Raw genomic sequence first — 22,856 nt, forward strand, 5'->3', positions numbered from 1 at the left:
AAAAATGTATTTCCTGTATAGACCCAATTAAAATATCTCCGGAGACATGTTTCATGTGCACTTGAGACCTGAAGCCAAAGCTACTCCACTGGCTTACCGGGAACAAGGTTGCTTCCCAGGGCCTGAAGGAAAGCTGTGAGCACCCCCTGCTGCAATCACTAAAGCTGGGCTCAGCAGCAGCCCCTGACCTTGGGACTCCTGGCAGGAGGGTGCTCTGCCCTCCCAGGGGCTGAGCGAGAAGGACGCTGCCTCCTGCTGCCAACAGTTCAGATAAAGTTGGAGGGCAGTGCAGCATTCAGGGGCTGGAGGAGACGGCACAACCTCTGTTGTAAAAGGTCAGATTTACCTTTCCCCCTGAGTCTGACTAAGCTCCACAGCTGGGTTAGTTTCTTTCAGAGTCAGGAGGACTTCGCTGCCCATGCACAGGTCTCTGTGGACTGATGGAAGCTGTGAGTTACTCGCTGTGCAGGTACTGAGGCTTTGGTTGCTGCTTCTTTCATTTTCCTTCTTGATCTTGTTTTTTTTTTTATTGCTCACCCCATTTTTGCACATATGTTTACACCGCAGGATCTGGATGCTTTTCTTGCTGTTCTGTGTGGGACAAGAGAGGCAGATGGCTCCCCCAGGTTGGTGAAAGGATAGTGGGAGAAGCAAGGATGGTTATTTCACTTGTAGTAAGTAATGCCTCTTGTCCTTCAGTCCCTCCGGCTAATCTGCTCTCCATGTGCCCTCACCAGGTTTGGTACAGAGCAGTTGCCACTCCAGAATTTTCTGGATGAAACTGAATAAACTTTTGCTCCAGGGGAAATTCTTCCAGCTGGAAATCAATGGTGAGTCACAAGGGGCTGTCCTGAGCACCCTGATGGATGGGGAATCACCTACATGATCACCATGCATGTGATCTGGATGCTGCTGCCATCTATGTTGCAATTAGCTGCTCATTACCCCAAAAGAACCTACCTACACCTAGCCTCTCACACTTCAGTCTGGTCAGCAACCGTACTGGTGAGCAAAGCCTGTATCTACAGCCACAGTCCCTTTGCCCCTTACTTGTAGCTTGCCAGAGGAAAGGTGGAAGGATGGTCCATTGAGGAAGGACTGACATTTGGCTGTCATGTTTTTCTCTGCTGAGACTTTTCACATCTAACAAGGAAAACTAAGATGAAATTGCAACTTGGATACATCCTAGATGGCATAAATGACTATGGCAGTATTGGCTGGGTAATACTTAGAAAATACTCTCAGTGAGAGCTGAGCAAGTACTTGAGCAAATAAAGGATTATCTTTTTTTTTTTAATTTAGCATCACAATATTAGCAAACTGTCCTATATCAAATCGAACAAATGGTCTCCATTTTGCTGAGGAAAACAAAAATCTACTTAACCAAGATGAAAAACAGAAAATGTTAGCATTGAATTGAACAAAGTATGCAATTTGACCCCAAAACAGATTTCTTTCTGTTGAGATCAGTCCACTTTTTCCTGGGTTTTGAGCTTTTTTTGATTGATTTGGAGGCAGAACTGAAAAAGTCAAGTACAGCAAGGGTGTGGAGAGAAGTGATAGCTTTTATGAGAGCAACTGATATTGCTGGAAAAAACATATAAGCCTTCAGGCACAAAAAGGTTGTTTGTTTCTTCCAGCTCTATCAGTTAGTCTCATGAAAGCTATTTTCTCCTCTTCCAAAATTCCTCTCACTTATCTGCTTAGTCTATCCTGGCTGCAAGAATACATCTACTGAAACAGCAGTTATTAGTACTGTTCGACATATAAAGATGACAGATAAATCTTGAAATTACAATGACAGCTAATTAAACCCTATCTATTTGTACAGATTCTTGTGTCTAACCCAAGACCAAAATAGCTCCTTAATCAGAAAAGCAGATAATTAACAGAATATGATGTCGTTAATTCTACCAGCATCAAGAGCTGAGCACAGCCAGCTCCCAATGTGCCTATTACTTGGCTCTCCCATAGGCTTAACAGCACACAGCATCCTGCCAAGATGAGCAAACCTGACCCACTCATAGAACTGCCTGTCCAAAATGCATCTTGAGGACTTTTAGAAATGGATGGCCCATAACTCTTTTTTTGAGTAAAATCAGGGAAGGGAAACACATATGATATCTCGGTGGAACTCTGTAATAGTGCTTCAAGAGCGCTACAGCACAAGCTTCTGGACACAGCACAATGGGCATTAAAGTGTATGTATTTAATGTGGGTGAGCATGAGACATGCCAGACTATCACATGCTCTCTAACACACACCAGCTGAGCTTTGCCAGCTTCTTAACAACACATGTTGTTGGAGCACATCCAACGCAGCTGGACTTCTTTTCTGAAGAGAGCAATGTGAGGAGGCCTCAGTTCTGTTCAATCTGCTGCTTTCAGCTTTCCAATCCACATGTCATTTCCCAATGCCCTTTTCTGTAGATCCTTATGCTGGCCCCATCCTGCTGGATGACAAACTAGCATCTCGCTGTGGCTATGTCCTGTCAGAAGATGTGTGGGGCAACCCCGTCTTCCGCGCGTCGGTGCTTAGCTGTCATGTGGCCAACGAGGTAAGACCTACAGATGGGCCTAAAGCCACTTCAGATGGTACATCTTCTCCAGCAAGGCAAGATTGGGATATTATATAGCATTCCAACAGCATGTTTGGAGAACCCAATAAGTATTGAACTAATGTTGATGGTGTGTGGAAATGAATAGGCAATGGCTCTTCAGTATGATGTTCGTTCAGTGTGACTGACTTGGGATTTCCTCTCCCCAAGAAATGACAGCGTAATGCTGCTGATAAGCTGCCAGCCCCCAAGCATATCCTTGTTACTGCTGATTTGCCAGAGATTTTCTTGAAAGCCTCTCTGGAAAGAAGTAGGCATCTGCTTGAAAAAGCAACATTTGCAGTGTGATTCTGGCAGACCATTTCCTGGCTTAATTTGTGTGGTAATGTGCCTGTTAACACATGCCGAAGGACATAGATCACACACATCTATTAGATCCAAATTTGCCTGGTGTAACTTTAGCCATCTGAAAGATAACGTCTGGTCTAAACTAGTTGTTTATGCTTCCACAATAGTCAATGGAGAGAATCAGGCATCTCCGGAAGGTGATTCACTCCTTCCTAAAATATGCATAAAGTTTAGCCTGGATTTCTAATTTCTAAATGTTAGTCAAAACTAAATGAACCTAGAAACAGAACATACCAGAGAAAAACCTTCTTATCTTGCCCACATATTTTCTGGCTTGTCCTGAAAGCCCCACAGAGAAAATAAGGTAAAAATGTATGGGGAAATCTTATGTTAACATGAACAAGGGATGTACACTGTGCTGTGCAATGACCGAGATTTTCAGACTGAAAATTTTTTTAGAAGGGTTTTGCCTTTGTTTGCTTTTCTGTAGATAAATATACTTCCATGTCAGATAGAAGCATAGCCCATGGCTTCATGTTCAGCTCCTGCAGGACTGAAGGATCAAGAAGACTTTGTAATGGAGCTAGTCAAGAGCGCTTACCTCCATTTTCCTTCCCAGGCAGATGAGCTGTTTTCACTGACTGTAAACATTAAGGTCTCCTCATTTGCAAGCATGAGGGCAGCTGTGACCTACACCTACCCTATGTACTGCTCCTACTCTTCCTGGGCCTCAAGAGAAATTGTGTGTGAAGAAAACTACATGGAGGTAAAAGTTTTACCACTACAGGCCAAGCTCTCTCCAAGCACAGCAACCTTCACAAACTCCTACCAGACGTAGATTTTGCTCTGTGCACAGCATGCATGCTGCTATTCAGCACAGGGTGCAACTGTGGATGCTTATCAATAAAACATTTACCTGCCTCAGGTATTTGCATGCAGTGAAATTCAGGTAAGTATACAGATGCTGTAAGCTTGACCCTATAAGAAAATCAGCAGTAAGGCAGCCTGACCTCTTCATGACAATAATGTCATGTTATAGAGTGCTGCAGCACAAATAAGAATGTCATCCTTCTATATGAAATATTAAAACCTGGAATCCATTGCATCATGCAACTCAGAAGACACCCCTTGTGAGCTAGAGCCTGCCTATTTCTAGATTTGGCTGTTCAACCTTCTATCAGCATTTCTGGGTGCCCATTCTGCTTGGGAAAGGGGGAACCAGTTCTGTTAAAGCAAGTTGCCTGTTTCCCTGTACCGTTAGTGAAGAGAACCAGATGCTTCTGGAAGTCTCCACAGAATGATTTAGTCTACGGCTTGCCAGTTATGAAACAGGACCTTTGATTTACCTGGTTATATACCAAGGTACCCCTCCTTCTGCACATGAACCACTAAAAATGCAATGGTTTTGACCTCCAGTTTAAGGTCACAGAACTTAAAAGAGTACAGAACCCTTCAGGACACACTTTAATCACCTGCAGAGAATGCAAATTGCTAAATCCATACAGATACTGGAAAAGTAATTTGAAAACCTTCTACCTGCCTCCCATGTCTGTAATAATGCTGAAGTTTTGTTTGTTTCCAAATAATCGCCTTTGTGTTCCCAGGTGTCAGTGAAGACCGATGTCCCTGCAGTTTCAAATGACTACACTGTAGCATGGATGTCAGCACTGCCAGAGGTATGAAGGAGTCTTTTCTAACAGCTTCTTCTTAGTAACCTCATGAGTAATGCTCAGGGCACAGCTCCCATCTCTGTCAAAAAAAGGGATACAACAAAGATGTCACCAGGTACTCAAAAACGCTCTCATGTTTTCTTCAAGCTCTAGATTGCAAAAAGACATTTAGGAGGGAGAGCAGAGCCATGTGCTTCTTATGTTTGTGGAAACTGAGTACAAAACAGACAAAGGTAGGCAGTTCTTCACGCAATGGGTAGTGAATCTGTCAAACACTCTGCCAAAAGATGTGGCTGCTAAAATCTTGCTTGGTGTCAAGGATAGCCTGGAAACGTTCACATAGGCAAAATCCAATAGGACATACAAAGAGGCTACAGAAAGCTCAAGAGTCTCTGAACTGAAAATAATTCGAGGCTGGAAAGTATTAGGAGGTAAATCTATATGCTTGTTCTATTTTTCTTACGTTTCACTTTCTTGGCCATTTTTCCTTTCGGTTACCCCACACACGCCCACCCCCCACACACATGGATACCATTTGAGAAGGAGACCATTCTAGATCACGATAGATATTCATCTCATCTTATCTTTGACACAGCATGGCCACTTTTGATAAAAGGTATTCTGTCACGTGACTACTGGACTGCTGCAATAATTGACAGATACAAACAAAGCAATCATTCTATTAAGTGTACAGGCATTTTTTTTCCAAGGGGATTTGATCAAGGCCAACAATCAGAGTTTCTGACAGAGTATAGAGATAGATGGAACTATCTCTATAGAAAATTCCTTAGTTTTTTATATATCAAGCATGTTTCTTGTCTGAGTGGACCAGTTGTGTCCTAGTAATAAAACAGATACTACAACATCACAGCTACTTATAAGGTAGACTTGGATCTGATGCAGCTCATCTCTCTCTTGCAGACTCAGAATGTTGCATACCAGGTATGGCAACTGATGTTTGTTTCTCCATCAGGGAGAAAGAGAATACTGGTAAGCGATGCAGCAAAACTGGGCTACAGCTTCAATAATACACTTTCCCGAGTGTACCTCCGTGCTCCCTACCACAGCAATGAATCTGAAATCAGTGTGGTGAGTTGCTGCTCTCACTTGGAAACTGTGCTCTTCCACTGTCTCCCTAGCACATCACTTCGTCTTTTTTCCTGCATCCCAACAGGTCGGTGGTATAGATATGAACATGATCACTTCCACTTCCATGTATAGGCAGCGGTGGTTACTTTTGCTGATTGACATGACAGTCTCCTGTCCTCTTGGTAAGGTTTTCTTCTGTGCTCACCAAAAATTACTACCTAAGTAGCTAGTAAGAAACACAGTCTCTCTGTTTCCCCGTGACCTAGTCTTTAAGAGAAGAGGTTTGCAAGTTGCCCTCTGAGCAGCATGAGCTAAGAGTCCATGGCCTTAGTCCTGAACAAACATGTTTGTTCCCTGCTATGACACATTACTTGTGTTCCTGGTGCAGTTTTGGCCCTTAGTCTAGTTTCTCAGACTCCCACATTAGAACTGGAGACAAATAAAATTGCTGCAGAAGGGCCAGGGAGCATTCCCTGTTCTAACCTCAGCACCTTTGGCTCTTCACTGTCACATAACTCCATCTGTGGATGAAGCTCTGTCCTTGGGACTCACCTAGACCTCTTCTGTAGAGATGTAGAGCTAGTCTGGCTACAGGGGTAGCTGCACCTTCTGTCTCTCAGCTCAATCTGAACAAATAATTTGATCAGTCAGTGAGGAAGAAGGATATCTTAAATTGTCACAACCTTGAACCCAGTATTTTTAGGAAAAAAATCCAAGCAATTGGCTGTGTCCTATTCCTGTGCCAGTAAAGCAAAATTCTGGGACAAAAAAGACAACAGTGCAGATAAGGGGGAGCATGATTGTCAGTAATTAATAAATTAATTGCTCATTTGAAACTGGTAATTGAAGTCTAGTATGAGTGTCAGGGTTCTGATGGCAGAAAAACCATCAGTTGGTAATATCTTACAAGGTGTTTCATTAGTGAAAGCTGTAGAAGTGCTGTAGTGGAAAGGAGTCAGGGAAAACAACCAGTGCAGAGGGAAGGCTCACCAGTAACTCCAACTGCCCGGCCTTCTAGGACTGTCTATCTAACTCAACAGATGGTACCAGCTTCACTGATACTGCACTAACATGGACTGTGCCAAGTATTATCCCCACATTAGTGCTTCAAGAATCCACCTTTTTGTCTAAAACCATTTTAATGGGTGTCGACGGCCAACATATAGTAAACCCAGACAAGAACAACTACTTACTGGAGCACAACAAGACACATATTGGAGTAACTATCCCCATTGGAGCAGAAGGAGGAAAACTAAAGGTTAGTATGAACCTGTCACAGACTAATACATTTTAGATGGATGATGCACCACGGAAAACATTTCCAAGCCATGTTCCAAAAAGTGATTGCTGTTTAAAATTCTCAGATACAAGAAATACCAGAAAACCTAGATACTCCCTCTCTATGTTTCAAAAGTACTTTCTCAAAAGTATTTCTGATTAGAAAACACGGTAGATGCAATAGACTGTATTTTCCTGATAACATCATTGCTAATAAATTATAAGGGCTTCCTGGGTACTGCAGTTCAATCATCTACATTATTACATTAAGATCTGGTCCTGGAATATTTCTGGCCAGGTCAATGAGCAGTTTCCCAAACAACTTCCATGCAGTCATCATGAGTTAACATGGAACAGGGTTTACTGCCAGAACATAGTTTGGGCCCAGCCACTTATTTGGACATAGTGTAATCTATGTCAATCTATAGTCACAGGCACAGAGGCAGAGACCAAAGAAATGTTAAAAGTAAAAATGGAGCTGGCAGTATTCTCACAAGACTCTTTACTAGTTAAGTTATGAAGGTGACAGTGGTGTGCCTTTGACTTATCCTCCTCAGCAGTTAACTTTTTGGTGTATCAGTGGATACTTACATCACCATGGGCACAGTAGCACCAGACACACTTAGTCTGAAGAGCTGCTGGAAGTGCTGAAAAATTTTCCAAGCAAAATGGGACAGAATGAGAGACATAACTGATTGCCCAGTGACAGCTAAAAAAGGAAATACATGCAAATACTAAACTTATTTACTAAATTTACTGAGGATGTCCCGGACCCAATACCACCTTACTAAGAATCTCAGCAGCATGTGAGCCAAACATGGACCTGACAAATGGGCCAGGCAAAGAAACAAGATCCCAACACAGCAAAATCCATCCCAAACTTCCCTACAACACTATTTTCTCTTTCTAGTGTAAGAATTTAAACCTTATTCCATCATTCCTTCATTGAGCCTTTGACTATTAAGGCCTAATCACATATTTTACCTCCTAGAGTTCTGTATCTGGTGGTGTATATGGAATCATTTACAGCATTGACTTGTTCTTGGAGCACACGTGGACAGATGCAGACTGGCAAACCACTAAGTATACTGTCTTCAAATCCATCACTACGCCTTTCATGCCACAAATACCAACTGTTATCAACAGTAAGTCGTTCTTCCCATTGACTTTCCCAGTCTCATCCTTCTGCTGCAATATATGTTGCTCCATTTGACCTTTGCTACACACTGACATTCGCCAGAATGTTCTCAACTCCCACTTCCAATTTGCTAGCCAAAGACAAGATTCGAGATATTAAAAAAACAAAATGAACCTTTAGCACGAATAAGTGTACCATTTATCTCCTGTCTTTATGAGATGAAACAACAATTTTAAGTTGCTGATAAGAACATTTCTGTCACTCCAACCACCAGATTTTTTTCCAAGAATAGAGATCTAGAGTAAAGATGCTGCATTATGCAATTATCACACTGAGAGGAAGAACTGTCTGAGACCAGTGTTCATGAACGGCATTTTCTCCTCAAACCAGCTTGCATTTGTTATCTGAAAATACTGAAATCATCATGTAAAATAGTGGTGCAGAAATGTTTGTGTTTTTTTAAATGATATTTTCCAATGCACTAAGGCACTAGACATCTTTCAGAGATATTTGGATAACCGATACTTAAAAGAAAATAAATTTTAAAAGAGCCCGTTAGCATTTATTATCATAGCTTTCCCCTATTTTATGCAGCTGAACTAGATTCTAGATTCCATGGCAGAAAAGTCATTGCATGTCCTAGTGCACCTCTAGAAAGTTACTGAACTCGCTTTCTATGAGGTTGTATATATGTATATATTTGTTGTTAATCTCTCACAGCTTGAAGCAATTCTCATGTACTCAGAGTATTTCAGATCTGACTAGAATACAAACAGTCATTAATCAGAGCCATTAAAGAGATGGCTGTTGGCTAAGTTTCCTGGAACATGAATGGGAGGCCACCCCAACAGTCTTAGTTACTTGATCCACATCAGCAATAATTTGATGTTCTCTCCCTACAGATACTCTGCCAGAGGAAAAGATATTTAATGTTGCATTTGGACACTTTCTTCCTGATGTCTCTCTGGTGGCAATAACAATAGGAAATGTGCCATTTACCCTCAGAGAAGCACAGCACCATGGGTACAAGATTTATGAAACTCCTTTTTCTAATGGAACGAAAGAATTTATCTTGGAAGTCTCCTTTGATGATCCATATGTTCTAAAGGAGGTAAGATACGGTAGATCTCTGCTGTGTGGAGGAGGTAGGGCAGTCCTTTTGCTGAACAATTGCCTGTCTCTTATTAATCAACAAACATTCCTTTATTGTAAAGGTGTCAGTGATCCTGAACTCATCTGAATTAAGATTAGAGATTTGCATGTTGCGTGTTACTCTCCCAGACCTCTGGGAGAAACGCAGCATCAAGTGTAGCTAGATAGCATGAAATATGACTTCCTTTAGTGTCTGTCAGCACAGCTAATTTCCAAGCACAATGCTGAGCAGGAAGAAGTTTGTCAAATCTCTGTTAAGTGCTGTCCCTTGAAACAGGAGTGCCTTGGAAAAATAAATCAATTACTGCAATCCTGCAAACCAGCCATTACCAACATCCAGTAACTCCCAAACCTGCTGTTTATGCAGAGCCATTTGCCTGTTGGCACAGGGCAAGCACCACACGGATAGGTGCAGGCTGACTCAGGTTATTCTACATGTAATTCTGTTCAGCTTCAGACCATTTGTAATCTAAATATTTGTAAAAAGTATAAACTAGCAGAGAGAATTCAGCATCTCATTTTAGTGGGAGGATGCTGAGCTGCACCTCTGCCACCTTTTTGACCAAATCACAGAGAGCTGCAGTGCTATTTTCTGTTACAAGGAACAACATTGTGAACACACAGGATCTGGACTTGCGCAAATAATTTCAGACTGCAGTCAAACCACAGTTAAATTGCATTAAGGAGCAAAGGAAGCCAAAACATTTCAGCAGAGCTAAGTACTTCTTTCAGGTTGAAAGCAGGTTTAGCTTCGGGGGCACTTTTACTGAAATAAATGAGAATATTGAGAAATTTCTCATAGCACCTCCTCGTATTTTCTACCTTACCAATTAATCATTCTCCTGCATTCAGACCACAGTAAAGATAAGGATTTGGACCCAGACCTCCCTCTTTGAGCTCTTTTGCTAGTGGGCTTCTGCCTCCATTTTCTGAGCAGCACTACATTCTCCATATTTATGTTTGGCCAACAGAGCTGTTGAATCCAGTCCAGATTTCTGAATAGTTTTAGGCCAACTGAAGCGACGTTTTTGGAGAAAAGCTGTTTGTTAAAGAGAGGAAAGTGCTAGAATGATTATTTAGTGCTGCTCAGGGTATGCATCCCTGTCTGTGCTGGAAGCCATTGCTACCACAGCCTTATACTTCTCTCTCTTTCAGTATGTGAATAGAAATGAAACAAAATATACCCTCCTTCTTAACTACACTATAAGCGTGGGTCCAGAGATGATACCCTATTATCATTCTGCAGAGGTGGAATGTGTGATTGCTGATATTGGTAAGTTTTGCCACAGTATTAAATTGTTTGCATCAACAGCACGGATCAAATTTTCATTGAACTCACAGTGAAGTTAGGCTGAGGATGAGAGCTTTTGGGAAAACCCCACCCTTCAATAGCTCATTATTGGTAACGAGGCCAACTTGCTGCTTTTCTGATGGCAGCTCTTCTGCATACTGGCAAGACAATCTGCCCTCGAGACACTGAGAGCTATAAAAACCAGTGTGTAAAAGCAGTTGGCTAGCAAACTCAGCGAACAAGATGCCTCATAACTTGAACATACATCTACTGGCAAAACTTTCAGACATTGCTACGAGTTTCAGTTTGTCCTCAAATGCAGTTCTGCCTGTGTCCAGGACAAAACACAAATGACTCAAATAAATTGCTGTGAACTCCAAAGAGAGCATTTCTATAAAGAGAAAATCATTTGCTAAGAGCTGAATTTAGCAGCTTATTGAAACAGCCAGGAGGTCCAATTGGTATTTTTTCAAACTTCTTAGATTTTGAATGTCCCAAAGGTGACAGTCTCTTCACTGTCCTGTTCCATCTTCAAAGTTGCTCTGAGCTCAACCTAAAGAAGACTGATCAAAAAAATCAATTTACATATGTAGTCCATCTTGCATTACTAAACAGGGAGCAATCCTGTCAGCAAGCTGGCAGGCCAGGGCTAAAGTATGAGGATTCCAGATCCTGCTGACTGTGAGCTGTACATCCACGGCACAGCCAACAACCGTAGGTGATGCCAGTACATGTGTGCACTGCTGCAGTGCCAGTGCAAAATTGAGAGACAGAGATCTATGCCTGAGGCAAACCCTCATTCACCGCTAACTCTTTATCCCACCTCCTCCCACAGAAATACCAGAAGCAGTTGGTTACTGTGATAAAGAAAACCTCTACCTTATCATTCCTGGTTTTGGCCTGCACCAGTACTGGAACCTCTACCTTGGTACCAAGCTTCTGAACAGGCACACTGCACATACAAATGGGTACCTCACAGCTACCAATGCTACTCATCTGATCCTGCAAATACCTCTGTTTGCTGTGGGAGTCATCTATGAGGTATGTGAACTGCATAACAGCCTTTTTTAAAGCACATAGGACTGTTTGTCCATACAGATACAGTCACACTGCCACAGTGCCACAGTATAACAGGTATTGGAAAACCTGTAGAGGGAATACAAGGAGGACAAGAATTACCAACACAGACTCTTCTGGTAATGCCATGTGTTACATGATCTGCAGTGCTAACGCTATAAGATGTGCACCAAGTGTTCAAAACAGACTCCTCAGTGTTAATAGTGAGAAGAGGCAAAATGTCCCATCTGCACAAAGCCAAAAATTGTATTTCAACATAGCTTTGATGTTCCTTTCAAAGGAACATTTTGTAGAAATGTTAAAATTGATGCGGTAGTAAATATCTGGAGCATTTTACAATAATCAGACAAAATTTATCTCTCTTTGACAGTGACAAATTAATTCATAACAGAAAACTCCTGCCTCCATGCTGCATCAGGCTTGAGTTGTCACACTGACATAACTCTCATGACTTTTTGGTATTCAAATGGCACAAACTAAAGAGCAGAATTTTGGCCTTAACAAGAGATCTCTTCCATCCCCTCCTTCACAGGAAGCATCCTTCCAGAAAATTAAAGCAAGGTTTGATGTTGCCCTAAGGAAAGTGAGAACCATGGAGATCTTGCAGACATTCTCTGTTAGCTGCAATTTTAATTCCCCAGCATTTATACGTAAGTTGTAAAAATGATCAATAAACAAAGAGGTCTGTACTTCTTCCCTCGAGTTTACAACCAACTCTGATTTTCTCAGTATGCTACCCAGATGGTACTGTAATTATATCTGCCCAAATGAAGACAGTTCCTGGCATTGATATGAGTAGAACCCAACTAAGGGATAGCTCATGCAAGCCTAAAGAGTATAACAAAGAACATGCCTTCTTCAAGTTCCATGTCACCACCTGTGGTACTTCAGTAAGGGTAAGTCTGTGGCCAGAACAAATATATCTGCTGCAAGTCTCTGTCTCTTCTGCATTTTCTCTTCTATTGCCTTGCCCCAGAACCTGAGACAATTCAGTTTTTAATGAGCTTCCTATATGCACAGTTTGAAGGTGACCGCATTGTTTATGAAAATGAAATCTCTTATGAGAAAGAGACTCTTCCAGGACAAAGCCAGCCGACAATCACAAGAGATCCAGACTACAGGTAGGAGCAGCAACTGCTCACTGACCACTTCGGTGGTGGAACGAGAACACAAATTACTGTTTTTTCTATTATAGATTAACAGTCTTGTGCTACTATCGAGCAAAAGAGACAGTGATGCTAGGTGCCTTCATTAGCAACCCTTCTGCATCGCATCCCTCTGGCTCTGGTACAATAGTGCCAAGGTCAAATTCTGCAGGTAGGCAATTATCTTTTTTCTTTTAATTAACTTTTTACTCAGGTAGATAGTGATAGGATAAGGGGGAATAGTCTTAAGCTCAAGGAGGGAAGGTTTAGATTAGATGTCAGGGGGAAGTTCTTCACAGAGAGAGTGGTGAGGTGTTGGAATAGGCTGCCCACAGAGGCTGTGGATGCTCCATTCCTGGCGGTGTTCCATCCAGCTTGGATGGTCTGGCCCTGGGCAGCCTGGTCTAGTACCAGATCTGGAGGTTGGTGGCCCTGCCTGTGGCAGGGGGGTTGGAATTGGTGATCCTTGGGGTAAAGAAGCATTCTATGATTCTATGATCTTCCTACAATTTGGAACTGCTGTGACTTTTTCACTTATAATCTGCTTTCTACTAAAGAACATCACCAACATTTCCTTATCTGCAGTACACAGAAGGATAAGACAAGCTCTGAATGTAGTTTCAAGAGTGTCCAAAAGTAAGTCTCCTTCAAAAAAAAATCAGAAAAATTCTACATGTGCTTTGATCTAAATAAAATTTTAACCAACAACAAAATCCTTTTAACCAACAACAAAATCCCCTGATGTTTTCTCAAGGTGAATCTTTCATGGATTTCTATGAGCCCAATATGGCAATACTCAAGCGACCCACAGAGTCTGTGTTTCTCGAGGTGGAGCTGAAAGATGAGAGCCCTGATACTGAGTTATACCTGGATAACTGTTGGGTGACAGGGTCTCTGGATTTCAACAGCACCCCAAGGTGGAACATCACTGTGGATGGGCAAGTAGTAACTGAATGACCAATGTGTTCATCAGAGGAACTATGATTTCTTCTAGATCTTTTGATCTGTTCTCTCAAATAGGTGTGAGATTAATGGCAGTGAGTATGTTGCAGAGTTCTGCTCAGTAGCTGCTAGCTCTAGAGTGAGACACCCTTCTCATTTCAAAAGGCTGGCAGTAAGGACCTTGACACATCGACTAGAACAGGTAAGGTTAAGTAAAAGGCTCATCCACCATTCATGGGCCCAATCTGGAGTACTTCTTAAGATCAATTAAAAACCCAGCCAATTTAAATACCTCACAGAGTTAAAACCTATCCAGCGTCCAGCCCAAGTAGCCTGACTGGTGTGTAAATTTAGTAAAAAGAGCAAAGAAAACCCAGGACAGTCAACTGGGAGTACATTGTTCCTCAGGTACCCAGTTGAGTTGATTCTAGCTCAAGTCATGGCAGCACCACTGTCTAGGCAGCTTAAGCACATGATTTTTTTACTTGGCCTTTTTTGAGCTGTTCAACTTGTGAACTTGCTAGAAATGAACATGATGCAATTCTGGCATGTGCTACTTCCTAAATGGGCAGCTGCATCTAGCGCAAGATTGAGTTTCTGTCTAGCTTTAATACTCAGCCTCACCGAGGCTCATGAGGTTTTCACTTCTCTCGTCTCAGTCTCTCAGTTCCCAAACTGCCTGAGGGCTTCTTTGACACCAAATTTGAAATTCAAAGCAGGTTCAGCTAGAAGGTGTCATATGCAAGTGTTCAGACAAACCTGAGTCTAATCAGCTGTAACTTCTGCAAAAGGAGAACAAAAGGCATAACAATGCTCTGCAAGAGAGATCTCATGTGGACCAAATGGTTCTGCTTCTTCTCAGGTGTATGTGCACTGTTCAGTGGCAGTCTGCTCTGCTGCTAACACACTGCCTGGAATTCCTTGCAGAGGACAGTGCAGCCCAAGCACGGAGAGGAACAGTAAGTGCTCAGGAGAAAAAGATCCATAGCAAAGCACTCCCGGCCTGATGATTTCAAGGGATTTAGGACTCTTGATTTTGGTATCTGAAATGTCTTGAATATGGAGTCTGTAATGTTACCTTGAGCTCATAGTTTAATACATTAGCGCTGAAGCACAGCATTTATATGTTCTTGAAAAGATACACAAATACGTGTCATTTCTTTCCAGGTCACAATTCAGCCCACTTCTATGGTTATGTACTTGCTGGACCAGTCTGGATTGTTGAATCAGACCTAAGATGAAGCACATAAACTGAATTTGGTAAGAACACTTGCACTCACTTAGGTCACCATGTTTTGAGTCACACATGTTACATACCTTGTCTTATGAGACCTTAAGTTTCTGGGACACTGTCTCCATCTTGGTTCTGCTACCTTTTCAAAAGCATTTGGGACAAGAACTTGGGAACAGGCAGGGCATGTGGTCTCCTGGTCTAAGCTTGAACCAATAAGAAAGGAAAAAAGGAGAGCTACCTGCCAAGCAAAACAGGCAGTACAGCTCTAGGGAAGATGCCAGCAGTAAAGCAGGGTATGCTGGAATCAGGCTGTAGAAGGCAGTTTTGGAAATCTGGAAGATGCTATTTCAGCAGGTTTTCAACTGGACTGCCTTCATCAGTCATTGGAATTCAACTGAAAGAAAACAGATTTAAAATATTAGATACAAAGAGTAACAAAACATCATTGCATCCAAATCCCCCCAAAATGTTAGGGCACGCCCCATAGCTTTGTCTCTCTTTAGAGGACCAGAGCTATTCACCGAGTGCTCCAGCTTCACTCATCACTTTGCTGTGTGTCTCCAACAGCACCCAAAGGCTCTGCTATGCTGGCTACTCTCTAAACGTGCATCCAGACACTGAAGCTACCTCTCAGTGATTACAAAACTATCTTGCTTGAAGTGAAAAGTTCAGACTGTGGGACTCAGGACAGCTCTACAACACTGGAAAGTGCTAAGGTCTGCCAACAGGATTAGCAAATGGTGTAACCTGTTGTCTCTCTAAAGTGACTACATAAGAAAACTTACCAGAAAATAACCCCAAGCTTCAAAATAACACTTCTTGCTTCTTCCAGCTGTTGAAATATGGACTTGCAGATCACGAAAATTATTCTTCCAGCTGTTGAAATATGGATTTGCAGATAACTAAATTTATTCCAATCCTGATTATGGCTGCTTCTTGAAGTGACTGCCAATTCCTCCATGTGAATGTAAAGTGAAAATCTGAAAAGTCAAATAAAAATACATACAAACTAATGTAAGCACAGAACATCTTTTTGCTAGCTTGCAACAGCAACCGTCTGGTGTAATACCACTGGCTCCAAAGAGTCAGGCAATCTGCTACTTAGAGCTTCTTCCACATGCAACACAGTGTCATACCAGTTGTTCTTTGATTATAATACTGCATTGATGTGAGCTTCTTGGAAACTTCTTAGTTCCCTGCTTTTGTCTCCCCTAACTCCAATGAGGGAGAACAGATGCTCCAACATCAGGGAAATTAACAACTCATTTGATTACTTATTTTCTTTGAGCACAGAAAACATTTTTTAAGAGAATAAAAACATAAGAAGAATTTTCCAGAGATCAAAGACAGAACAGATATGTAATCACTTCTAACTCATTCTCAGGATGTGCCTACGCTAACTGAAGGTGGGACTGCAGCATGATTTGGTGTTCAACAGCAGCAAAGATGTGGCAACTGCAGCAATGCCAACAACACACACAACTGTGGTGTCCGATGGGTTTGTACAGCTCATGCAGCCTGATCAGTGCATAGACGTGGATGTTTCCCTCTAGCAGCAGCCTGACAGATACATTCCTCTCTGCTGTACATGCACTGCACTCTGCTGTCCGGAGCTAGCACTGCACAGCCCAGCTGGCCTACCACACGTTCTTCGAGGCAACACAGTCCCCATTTTTGGTGCTCACAGTAGCAAGTTCATCATTTTATCTTCACTTAAAAAGCATTTTGAAATATGTAAACTAGGGCTGAAAGTTAAATACTGATAAGTGAACACGAGCTCTCCTTTTCCCCATCCACAGGGGACACCATCTGGTTCCACGCAGATGAGAATCGTAGAATCATAGAATACGATCATAGACTGGCCTGGGTTGAAAAGGACCTCAAAGATCATCTAGTTTCAACCCCCTGCTACGTGCAGGGTTGCTAACCACTGCCCAGAGCATCAGGTCCCCCGAGGTTCACTCACTATGCATCTCAGGAAAACTCCTCTGCAGCGAGTGGAATAACCCACATCATTCCCTTTTGCCCTGGGAAGCCAGGAAGGAGTCCAGCATTGCTTCCTACTTGTGCAGCCAGCACCTGGCCAGCAGGGAGATAATTCCCTCCCTGGCAGGCTGGGAGGGGACAGGCAAGAGGTGAGATGCACCTGCATTTCTTTTTCCACAAGCATTTCAGTTTCCCACATTTACAGAGATCCAACAGAGAAATACCACACTTTGCTTGCCTCCTCCTAGTCTGGTTGCTCTTCTTGTCATACAAACTTTTTAATGATCAATCACAAGCATGTTGGGTTTCTGCACTCAGTTTAGATTTGAGTGCATCCTTCCAACACTGTGCTTTAGTCAAGCACACAGCTCTTCCAGCACACATGAAAGCTACAGATCCAGCCTCAACCTCAGACCTACACAAATGCACTAACACACAAAATGCATCCTCCTTCTATCAGTAGTTTTAAGTTCTGAATGTTGTTTTTGCCTTTTTGAACCTCTGCCTTTCCCATAGGGGCCAGCACTGCTGCATAGCTGAGCTGGGTTGCACGAAGGCATCCATTCCACCCTGTATGAACAGCACACCTTTCACTCCTACTTCACTTTTAACTAGGTTACCTAGCAAATGAGAACATGCATAGCACAGCCCTCAGTTTTAACAGATTTTCAGCTATCTAATGTTGGCTTACCTCTGCTGCCGCTATGTTGAAAAAGAATTAATTCTTACCCCTTACAACGTAGGCCTTTCCCCTCAATGTGCCACCAGTTCCCTGTCAGAATGACCCTCCTTGTTCTCCATGCTGCACCTCACATGCTAACAATACATGAAATGTTTCTCAGACTGTTCCATGCCCTGGTTTGGCCTGCTAGCCTGCCCTTCTGTCATCTTTTCCTACCTTGCTGCAAAAGCATGGAAGGACCTTTGCAACACAAAATGGGCAAGCTGTGTGACTCCTCCTCCTGTGTCTCGGAAGAAGGAAAATCAGGGTACTAGGAAAAAGCACAGGATGATGTCATTCTTTGCCACATCCTCTGAACAAGTAAGATTTTGGAGGCTGTTGATTGTTTTCCTTCAGTACCTGGAACATTCTGTAATGCATCAGGGAAAGCAAGACTTTTTATTTAACTTAGGGTATCATGCGATGTGCCCAGGTGGCCAAGAAGGCCAATGGCCTCCTGGCTTGTATCAGGAATGATGTGGTGAGCAGGAATAGGGAAGTAATCCTGCCCCTGTAGCAGCATTGGTGATGCCTCACCTCAAGTACTGTGTTCAGTTTTGGGCACCTCAGTACAGAAAGGACATTATGGTGCTGGAGTACCTCAAAGAAGGGCAAGAAGGCTTGTGAAGGCCTTGGAGAATATGCCCTACGAGGAGCAACTGAAGGAACGGGGGCTGCTTAGTCTGGGGAAAAGGAGGCTGAGGAGAGACCTTATTGCTCTCTTCCAATATCTGAAAGGTGCTTACAGCGAGAGCAGGGTTCGTCTTTTCTCACCGGTGACAGGTGACAGGACGAGGGGAAATGGCTTCAAGTTGCACCACGGTAAGTTCAGGTTGGATATCAGGAAAAACTTCTTTACAGAGAGGGTTGTTAAGCACTGCAATAGGCTCCCCAGGGAGGTGGTTGAGTCACCATTCCTGGATGTGTTTAAAAACCGCTTGGATGTGGTGCTCAGGGACATGACTTAGCGGAGGGTTGTTAGGGTAGTATGGTTAGGTTGTGGTTGGACTCGATGATCTTTAAGGTCTTTTCCAACCTGAGCAATTCTATGATTCTATGATCAGATGAGAACAGTTACTTGTTGCCAAATTAATCCCAGCTATGGGGAACAAACCACACAGTGGAACTGCCAGTGAAGGCTACGCAAAGGAAAGAATCAATGGCTTTTGGAGAGTAGGTTTATAGGTAGGAAACCTTGGGAAAGCGGCTGTGAATTATTCATGTCTGAAACATTTCTGGCCAGAGCAACAAGCCAGTCAGCACACATTAGCAGCAGCCACCTGTTGGACTTAATGGTACCACACTGCAGCCGTGGCGAACACTCTGCAAGGGGTGGTGGAGCGGACAGCCAGGACTGACCCAGATGCTCTACAGAGCTTTGCAGTTTTCAAGCACAGACAACCCCTCAAGCCTCGTGAAAGTATAAAGCCACCACACCTCAGTGTTGCAATGCATCCAAAATAAACAGTCCGGGCTTCTTTCACAAGCTGAAGTTTGTCTGAATTTCATATGGAACACTATGTAAAGAGTTTTACTGCTCTCCATTAGATTTTTAGTTCTTAAAAGGATTATAAACAGGAAACCTTGCAGGACAAGGAGAGTTAATAAACACGTCCTCAAGCCTTTTGATACATTTTCAATAGTCGTGAGTGACAGACCACCACACAGCTCTATGTAATAATTTCTCAAAGTAAAACTTCAGAGGTCATATTCAACTGTTCATATTGCCTTACAAATTTTGATGACAAGTACACTCACCTTCTCACCATCAAACGAGCTGGTAAGATTTCTCAGCTTTGGAGACTGTGGTAGCATGAAAAATACAAATCCTTATGTGCTTTTTTGGACATGGAGCATCAAGATTCAACAATGGAAATGGAGCGTGTGCTTAATATATTCACAAAGTCCAAAATTCATCTCTGTAAAACATAGTCACAAACTCCTACAGCCACATTCCAAACTGTAAACGGTTAAATTATGCCATCACGCATCACATTTACTTAATTTGTCCATTGCAGCTGTTAGTCACTCATCCCAAACCTGAAAGCAATCTTAGTATGACTGCTAGGGAACCACAGAAAGAAGGCAAAGAAGTTCAGAGGCTGACATCTGCTCCTATAACTTACCCAAATGTTTCTACCACTAACTGTGCATGCTTCAGGATCATCCATATCGTCACAGGAAGGAGAATCATCATTAGGACCATTTATTAAAATATATGTGTGTGTGTGTGTGTGTGTGTGTGTATTCTCCTAATGTCAAGTGGGGCAAACTAATATTCTTTCTTTCTTAAAACCTTTATATTTTTATAAGCATTATTAATTCTGTTTTTAATCTCTGACTGATGGATATTTTTACAATGACATCAAAAAAATGTTCTGTTGCTATCTGTTTAGGTAATGTAAAAGTAGCTCTAGAAGAGAATGAACTTAAAAAGGACTGAACTCTTCATGAAAGGTACAGTTGGTGTCTCCTGAAAAGGTCTGCAATTTTTCTCAATACACAAACACCCCGAAGCCTTTAGCTTCAAACTGCTGTCATGCAGACAAACACTAAGACCTTCATTACTGTCACTGTACTTCTCACAAATCAGTCTTAATAATTTAAGTGTTTTAGATCATAGAATCATATAGAATCGTAGAACGGTGTGGGCTGAAAAAAACCACAATAATCACCTGGTTTCAACCCCCCTGCTATGTGCAGGGTCGCCAACCACCAGACCAGGCTGCCCAGAGCCACAGACAGACTGGCCCTGAATGCTTCCAGGGATGGGCATCCACAACCTCCTTGGGCAACCTGTTCCAGTATGTCACCACCCTCTGTGTGAAAAACTTCCTCCTAATATCCAACCTAAGCCTAATCAAACTAAATGAGGTTGCCCACAAAAGTTGTGGATGTCCCCAACCCTGGAAGTGTTCAAAGTCAGGTGGATGAGGCCTCGGGAAACCTAACCTAGTTGGCAGCAACCATGCCCATGATATGGGGCTGGAACTGGATGATCTTTAAAGATCCCTTCCAACCCAAACCATTCGATGGTTTTTCTCCATGAAGGATATTTAACACAATATGAGAAAAAAGACAGAATCACGGCTTTAATAAGGGAACTACATAATTCTATAGCTGCTTCTGACCTTCCAATAGCTTTATATCAAGTGCTCCTGAACAAAATGACAAGTGACTCACAGAAATCTAAAACTACACTTTTCCAAAACACAAACAATATCCAAAAATAGTTTATTTTAAAATTACAATACATTTTTAACTTATTTACCCCAGAATGACGTTTCTTCAGTAGAGCATAGCAAACGTAAATAAATGATCTTGTTTCATCCATCAACGACAAAAATCACTGAAGTGTTCAGTAAAACAAGTTCACACCATTAGCTGTGTTTTCAATAACCTCGCTTTTGTTTTTCTTCTTTGTCAAGAATAGCCTGTTTTAGACTTAATGCAGCATCTTCAAACTGAGGGTTCAACTCTAAAACTTTCCTGAAATCTTTCATGGCCTCGTCAAAGCAACCTGTCCAGAAAGAAAAAAATAAAAAAAAAATAAAAAAATCTTTCTGTTAACTGCATAGTCATAAAACAGAAGAAGGGCTCCTAATCATAGAATTATTGAAGTTGGAAAAGACCTCTCAGATCACCTTGTCCAACCACCCACCCATCCCCACCATGCCAGACTTATGCAGTCTGGAGCACAAGTCTGGGGTCTGGAGCACAAATCTTACGAGAAGCGGCTGAGGGAGCTGAGATTGTTTAGTCTGGAGAAGAGGAGGCTCAGGGGAGAGCTCACTGCACTCTACAACTTCCTGAAGGAGGTTGTGATGAGGAGGGGTTTGGCCTCTTCTTCCAGGCAATGAACAGGACCCGGGGAAATGGCTGCAAGTTGCATCAGAGAAGGTTTAGGTTAGACATAAGGAAAAACTTTTTCTCTCAGAGAGTGGTCAGGCACTGGAATGGCTGCCCAGGGAGGTGGTGGAGTCGCCATCTTTGGCAGTGTTCAAGAGGTGTCTGGATGAGGAGCTACGAGATTTGGTTTAGTGCTTGTGGTAGCAATGGCAATAGGAGGACAGTTGGACTAGATGATCTGACAGGTCGTTTCCAACCTTGTGATTCTATGATTATATGCCCACTAACCACATCCCTCAGTGCCACATCTCAACAACTCTGGAACACCACCAGGGACGGTGACTCCCCCACCTCCCTAGGCAGCCTGTGCCAATGCATCCTTAGAAGAAATGTTTCCTAATATCTGACCTGAACCTCCCCTGGTGCTACTTGAGGCCATTCCTCTCATCCTGTTAATGTCACCTGGGAGAAGAGGCTGACCTCCACCTCGCTACAACCTCCTTTCAGGGAGTTGCAGAGGGCAGTAAGGTCTCCCCTGACTCTCCTCCATTCTGAACGACCCCCGTTCCCAGCTGCAGCCCCATCACACTCAGGTTCCAGGTATCTTTCCCCGGCTCGTCGTCAGTCTCCAGGCTCCCGCAGACGGAGCTCTCCAGCCCGGGCCGTCATTCAGACACCACAACCCCTCCCAGCTCAGACTGAGCTCCCGCCCATCCCGGCTCAGAGCAGGGCCGAGGGTCGCTCCGCCCGCCCGGGGTCAGACCGGCCCGGGTCACTCGTGGAGGCGGTGCCGTACCCAGCCGGTAGAGCACCAGGCCCCGGTTGTAGTAGGGCACCTCGAAGGCGGGCTGGCTCTGGATGGCGGCCGTGTAATCCTCCATAGCGGCGTCGAAGTCCACCCGGAGGTATTTGATCTGCCCGCGGTTATTGAGGGCGGTGGCGAGATCGCGGCCGGTTCTGCGCGGGGAGAGAGCGGCCGTCAGAGCCGTGAGGGCGGGTAGGGCCCCGCACCCATCCCCCCGTCCCCCGTCCCCTCCCCGCCGTACCCCGCTCCCCCCGCGATGAAGCGGCTGTACAGCTCCTCCGCCGCCGCGAACTGCCGCGCCGCGAACTGCGCGTGCGCCGCCGCCAGCAGCTCGGCCGTGCCGCCCGCCGCCGCCTCGCGCTGCATGGCGGGCTTCCCGCGCGGCGCTGTGTGGAGACTTCCGGGGCGGCGGAGGGGACGGGCAGGCGCGGGAAAGAGCGCCGCGCTGCCCGCCGTGGCGCTGCCTGAGGAGAACCGCCCCCGCTTCTGCGGTGCCTGGTGCGACCCCCAGGAGCTGTGACACGAACGGAGAAGAGCCTCGCGTGTCAGAATAGAAAAATATTTAATAAAATCA

General features: G+C 43.6%; 2 protein-coding genes across 2 annotated transcripts; one reads left to right on the plus strand and one right to left on the minus strand.

The window, feature by feature from the left end:
* The first annotated feature begins 42 nt into the window (after positions 1-42).
* On the plus strand, positions 43-16,091 carry LOC149919220 (uncharacterized). Its single transcript, XM_090136416.1, has 23 exons — positions 43-469; positions 568-626; positions 738-830; positions 2,430-2,557; positions 3,525-3,671; positions 4,510-4,581; positions 5,497-5,664; positions 5,750-5,846; positions 6,705-6,922; positions 7,934-8,087; positions 8,983-9,191; positions 10,388-10,505; positions 11,359-11,564; positions 12,133-12,250; positions 12,330-12,496; positions 12,621-12,721; positions 12,796-12,917; positions 13,331-13,381; positions 13,500-13,683; positions 13,766-13,889; positions 14,550-14,646; positions 14,855-14,947; positions 15,489-16,091. Exons 1-22 carry the CDS (start codon positions 441-443, stop codon positions 14,926-14,928), a joined length of 2,736 nt encoding a protein of 911 aa, XP_089992542.1. The 5' UTR covers positions 43-440; the 3' UTR covers positions 14,929-14,947; positions 15,489-16,091.
* Positions 16,092-20,818: 4,727 nt separating this feature from the next.
* On the minus strand, positions 20,819-22,795 carry TTC32 (tetratricopeptide repeat domain 32). Its single transcript, XM_031610876.2, has 3 exons — positions 22,524-22,795; positions 22,274-22,434; positions 20,819-21,148 (listed from the first exon to the last, which is right to left on the minus strand). Exons 1-3 carry the CDS (start codon positions 22,646-22,648, stop codon positions 21,021-21,023), a joined length of 414 nt encoding a protein of 137 aa, XP_031466736.1. The 5' UTR covers positions 22,649-22,795; the 3' UTR covers positions 20,819-21,020.
* Between the last annotated feature and the right edge of the window lie 61 nt (positions 22,796-22,856).

The sequence above is a fragment of the Phasianus colchicus genome, chromosome 2 (assembly GCF_987193195.1).
Source record: "Phasianus colchicus chromosome 2, bPhaCol1.hap1.1, whole genome shotgun sequence".
NCBI lineage: Eukaryota > Metazoa > Chordata > Aves > Galliformes > Phasianidae > Phasianus > Phasianus colchicus.

Coding starts and splice junctions, on each gene's coding strand:
- LOC149919220 (XM_090136416.1), top strand. CDS start 441: ATGGAAGCTGTGAGTTACTCGCTGTGCAG. Junction 5,665..5,749: donor ATGAATCTGAAATCAGTGTG/GTGAGTTGCTGC, acceptor GCATCCCAACAG/GTCGGTGGTATAGATATGAA. Junction 10,506..11,358: donor ATGTGTGATTGCTGATATTG/GTAAGTTTTGCC, acceptor CTCCTCCCACAG/AAATACCAGAAGCAGTTGGT.
- TTC32 (XM_031610876.2), bottom strand. CDS start 22,648: ATGCAGCGCGAGGCGGCGGCGGGCGGCACGGCCGAGCTGCTGGCGGCG. Junction 22,435..22,523: donor TTCATCGCGGGGGGAGCGGG/GTACGGCGGGGA, acceptor CTCCCCGCGCAG/AACCGGCCGCGATCTCGCCA. Junction 21,149..22,273: donor CCTGGTGCTCTACCGGCTGG/GTACGGCACCGC, acceptor CTTTCTGGACAG/GTTGCTTTGACGAGGCCATG.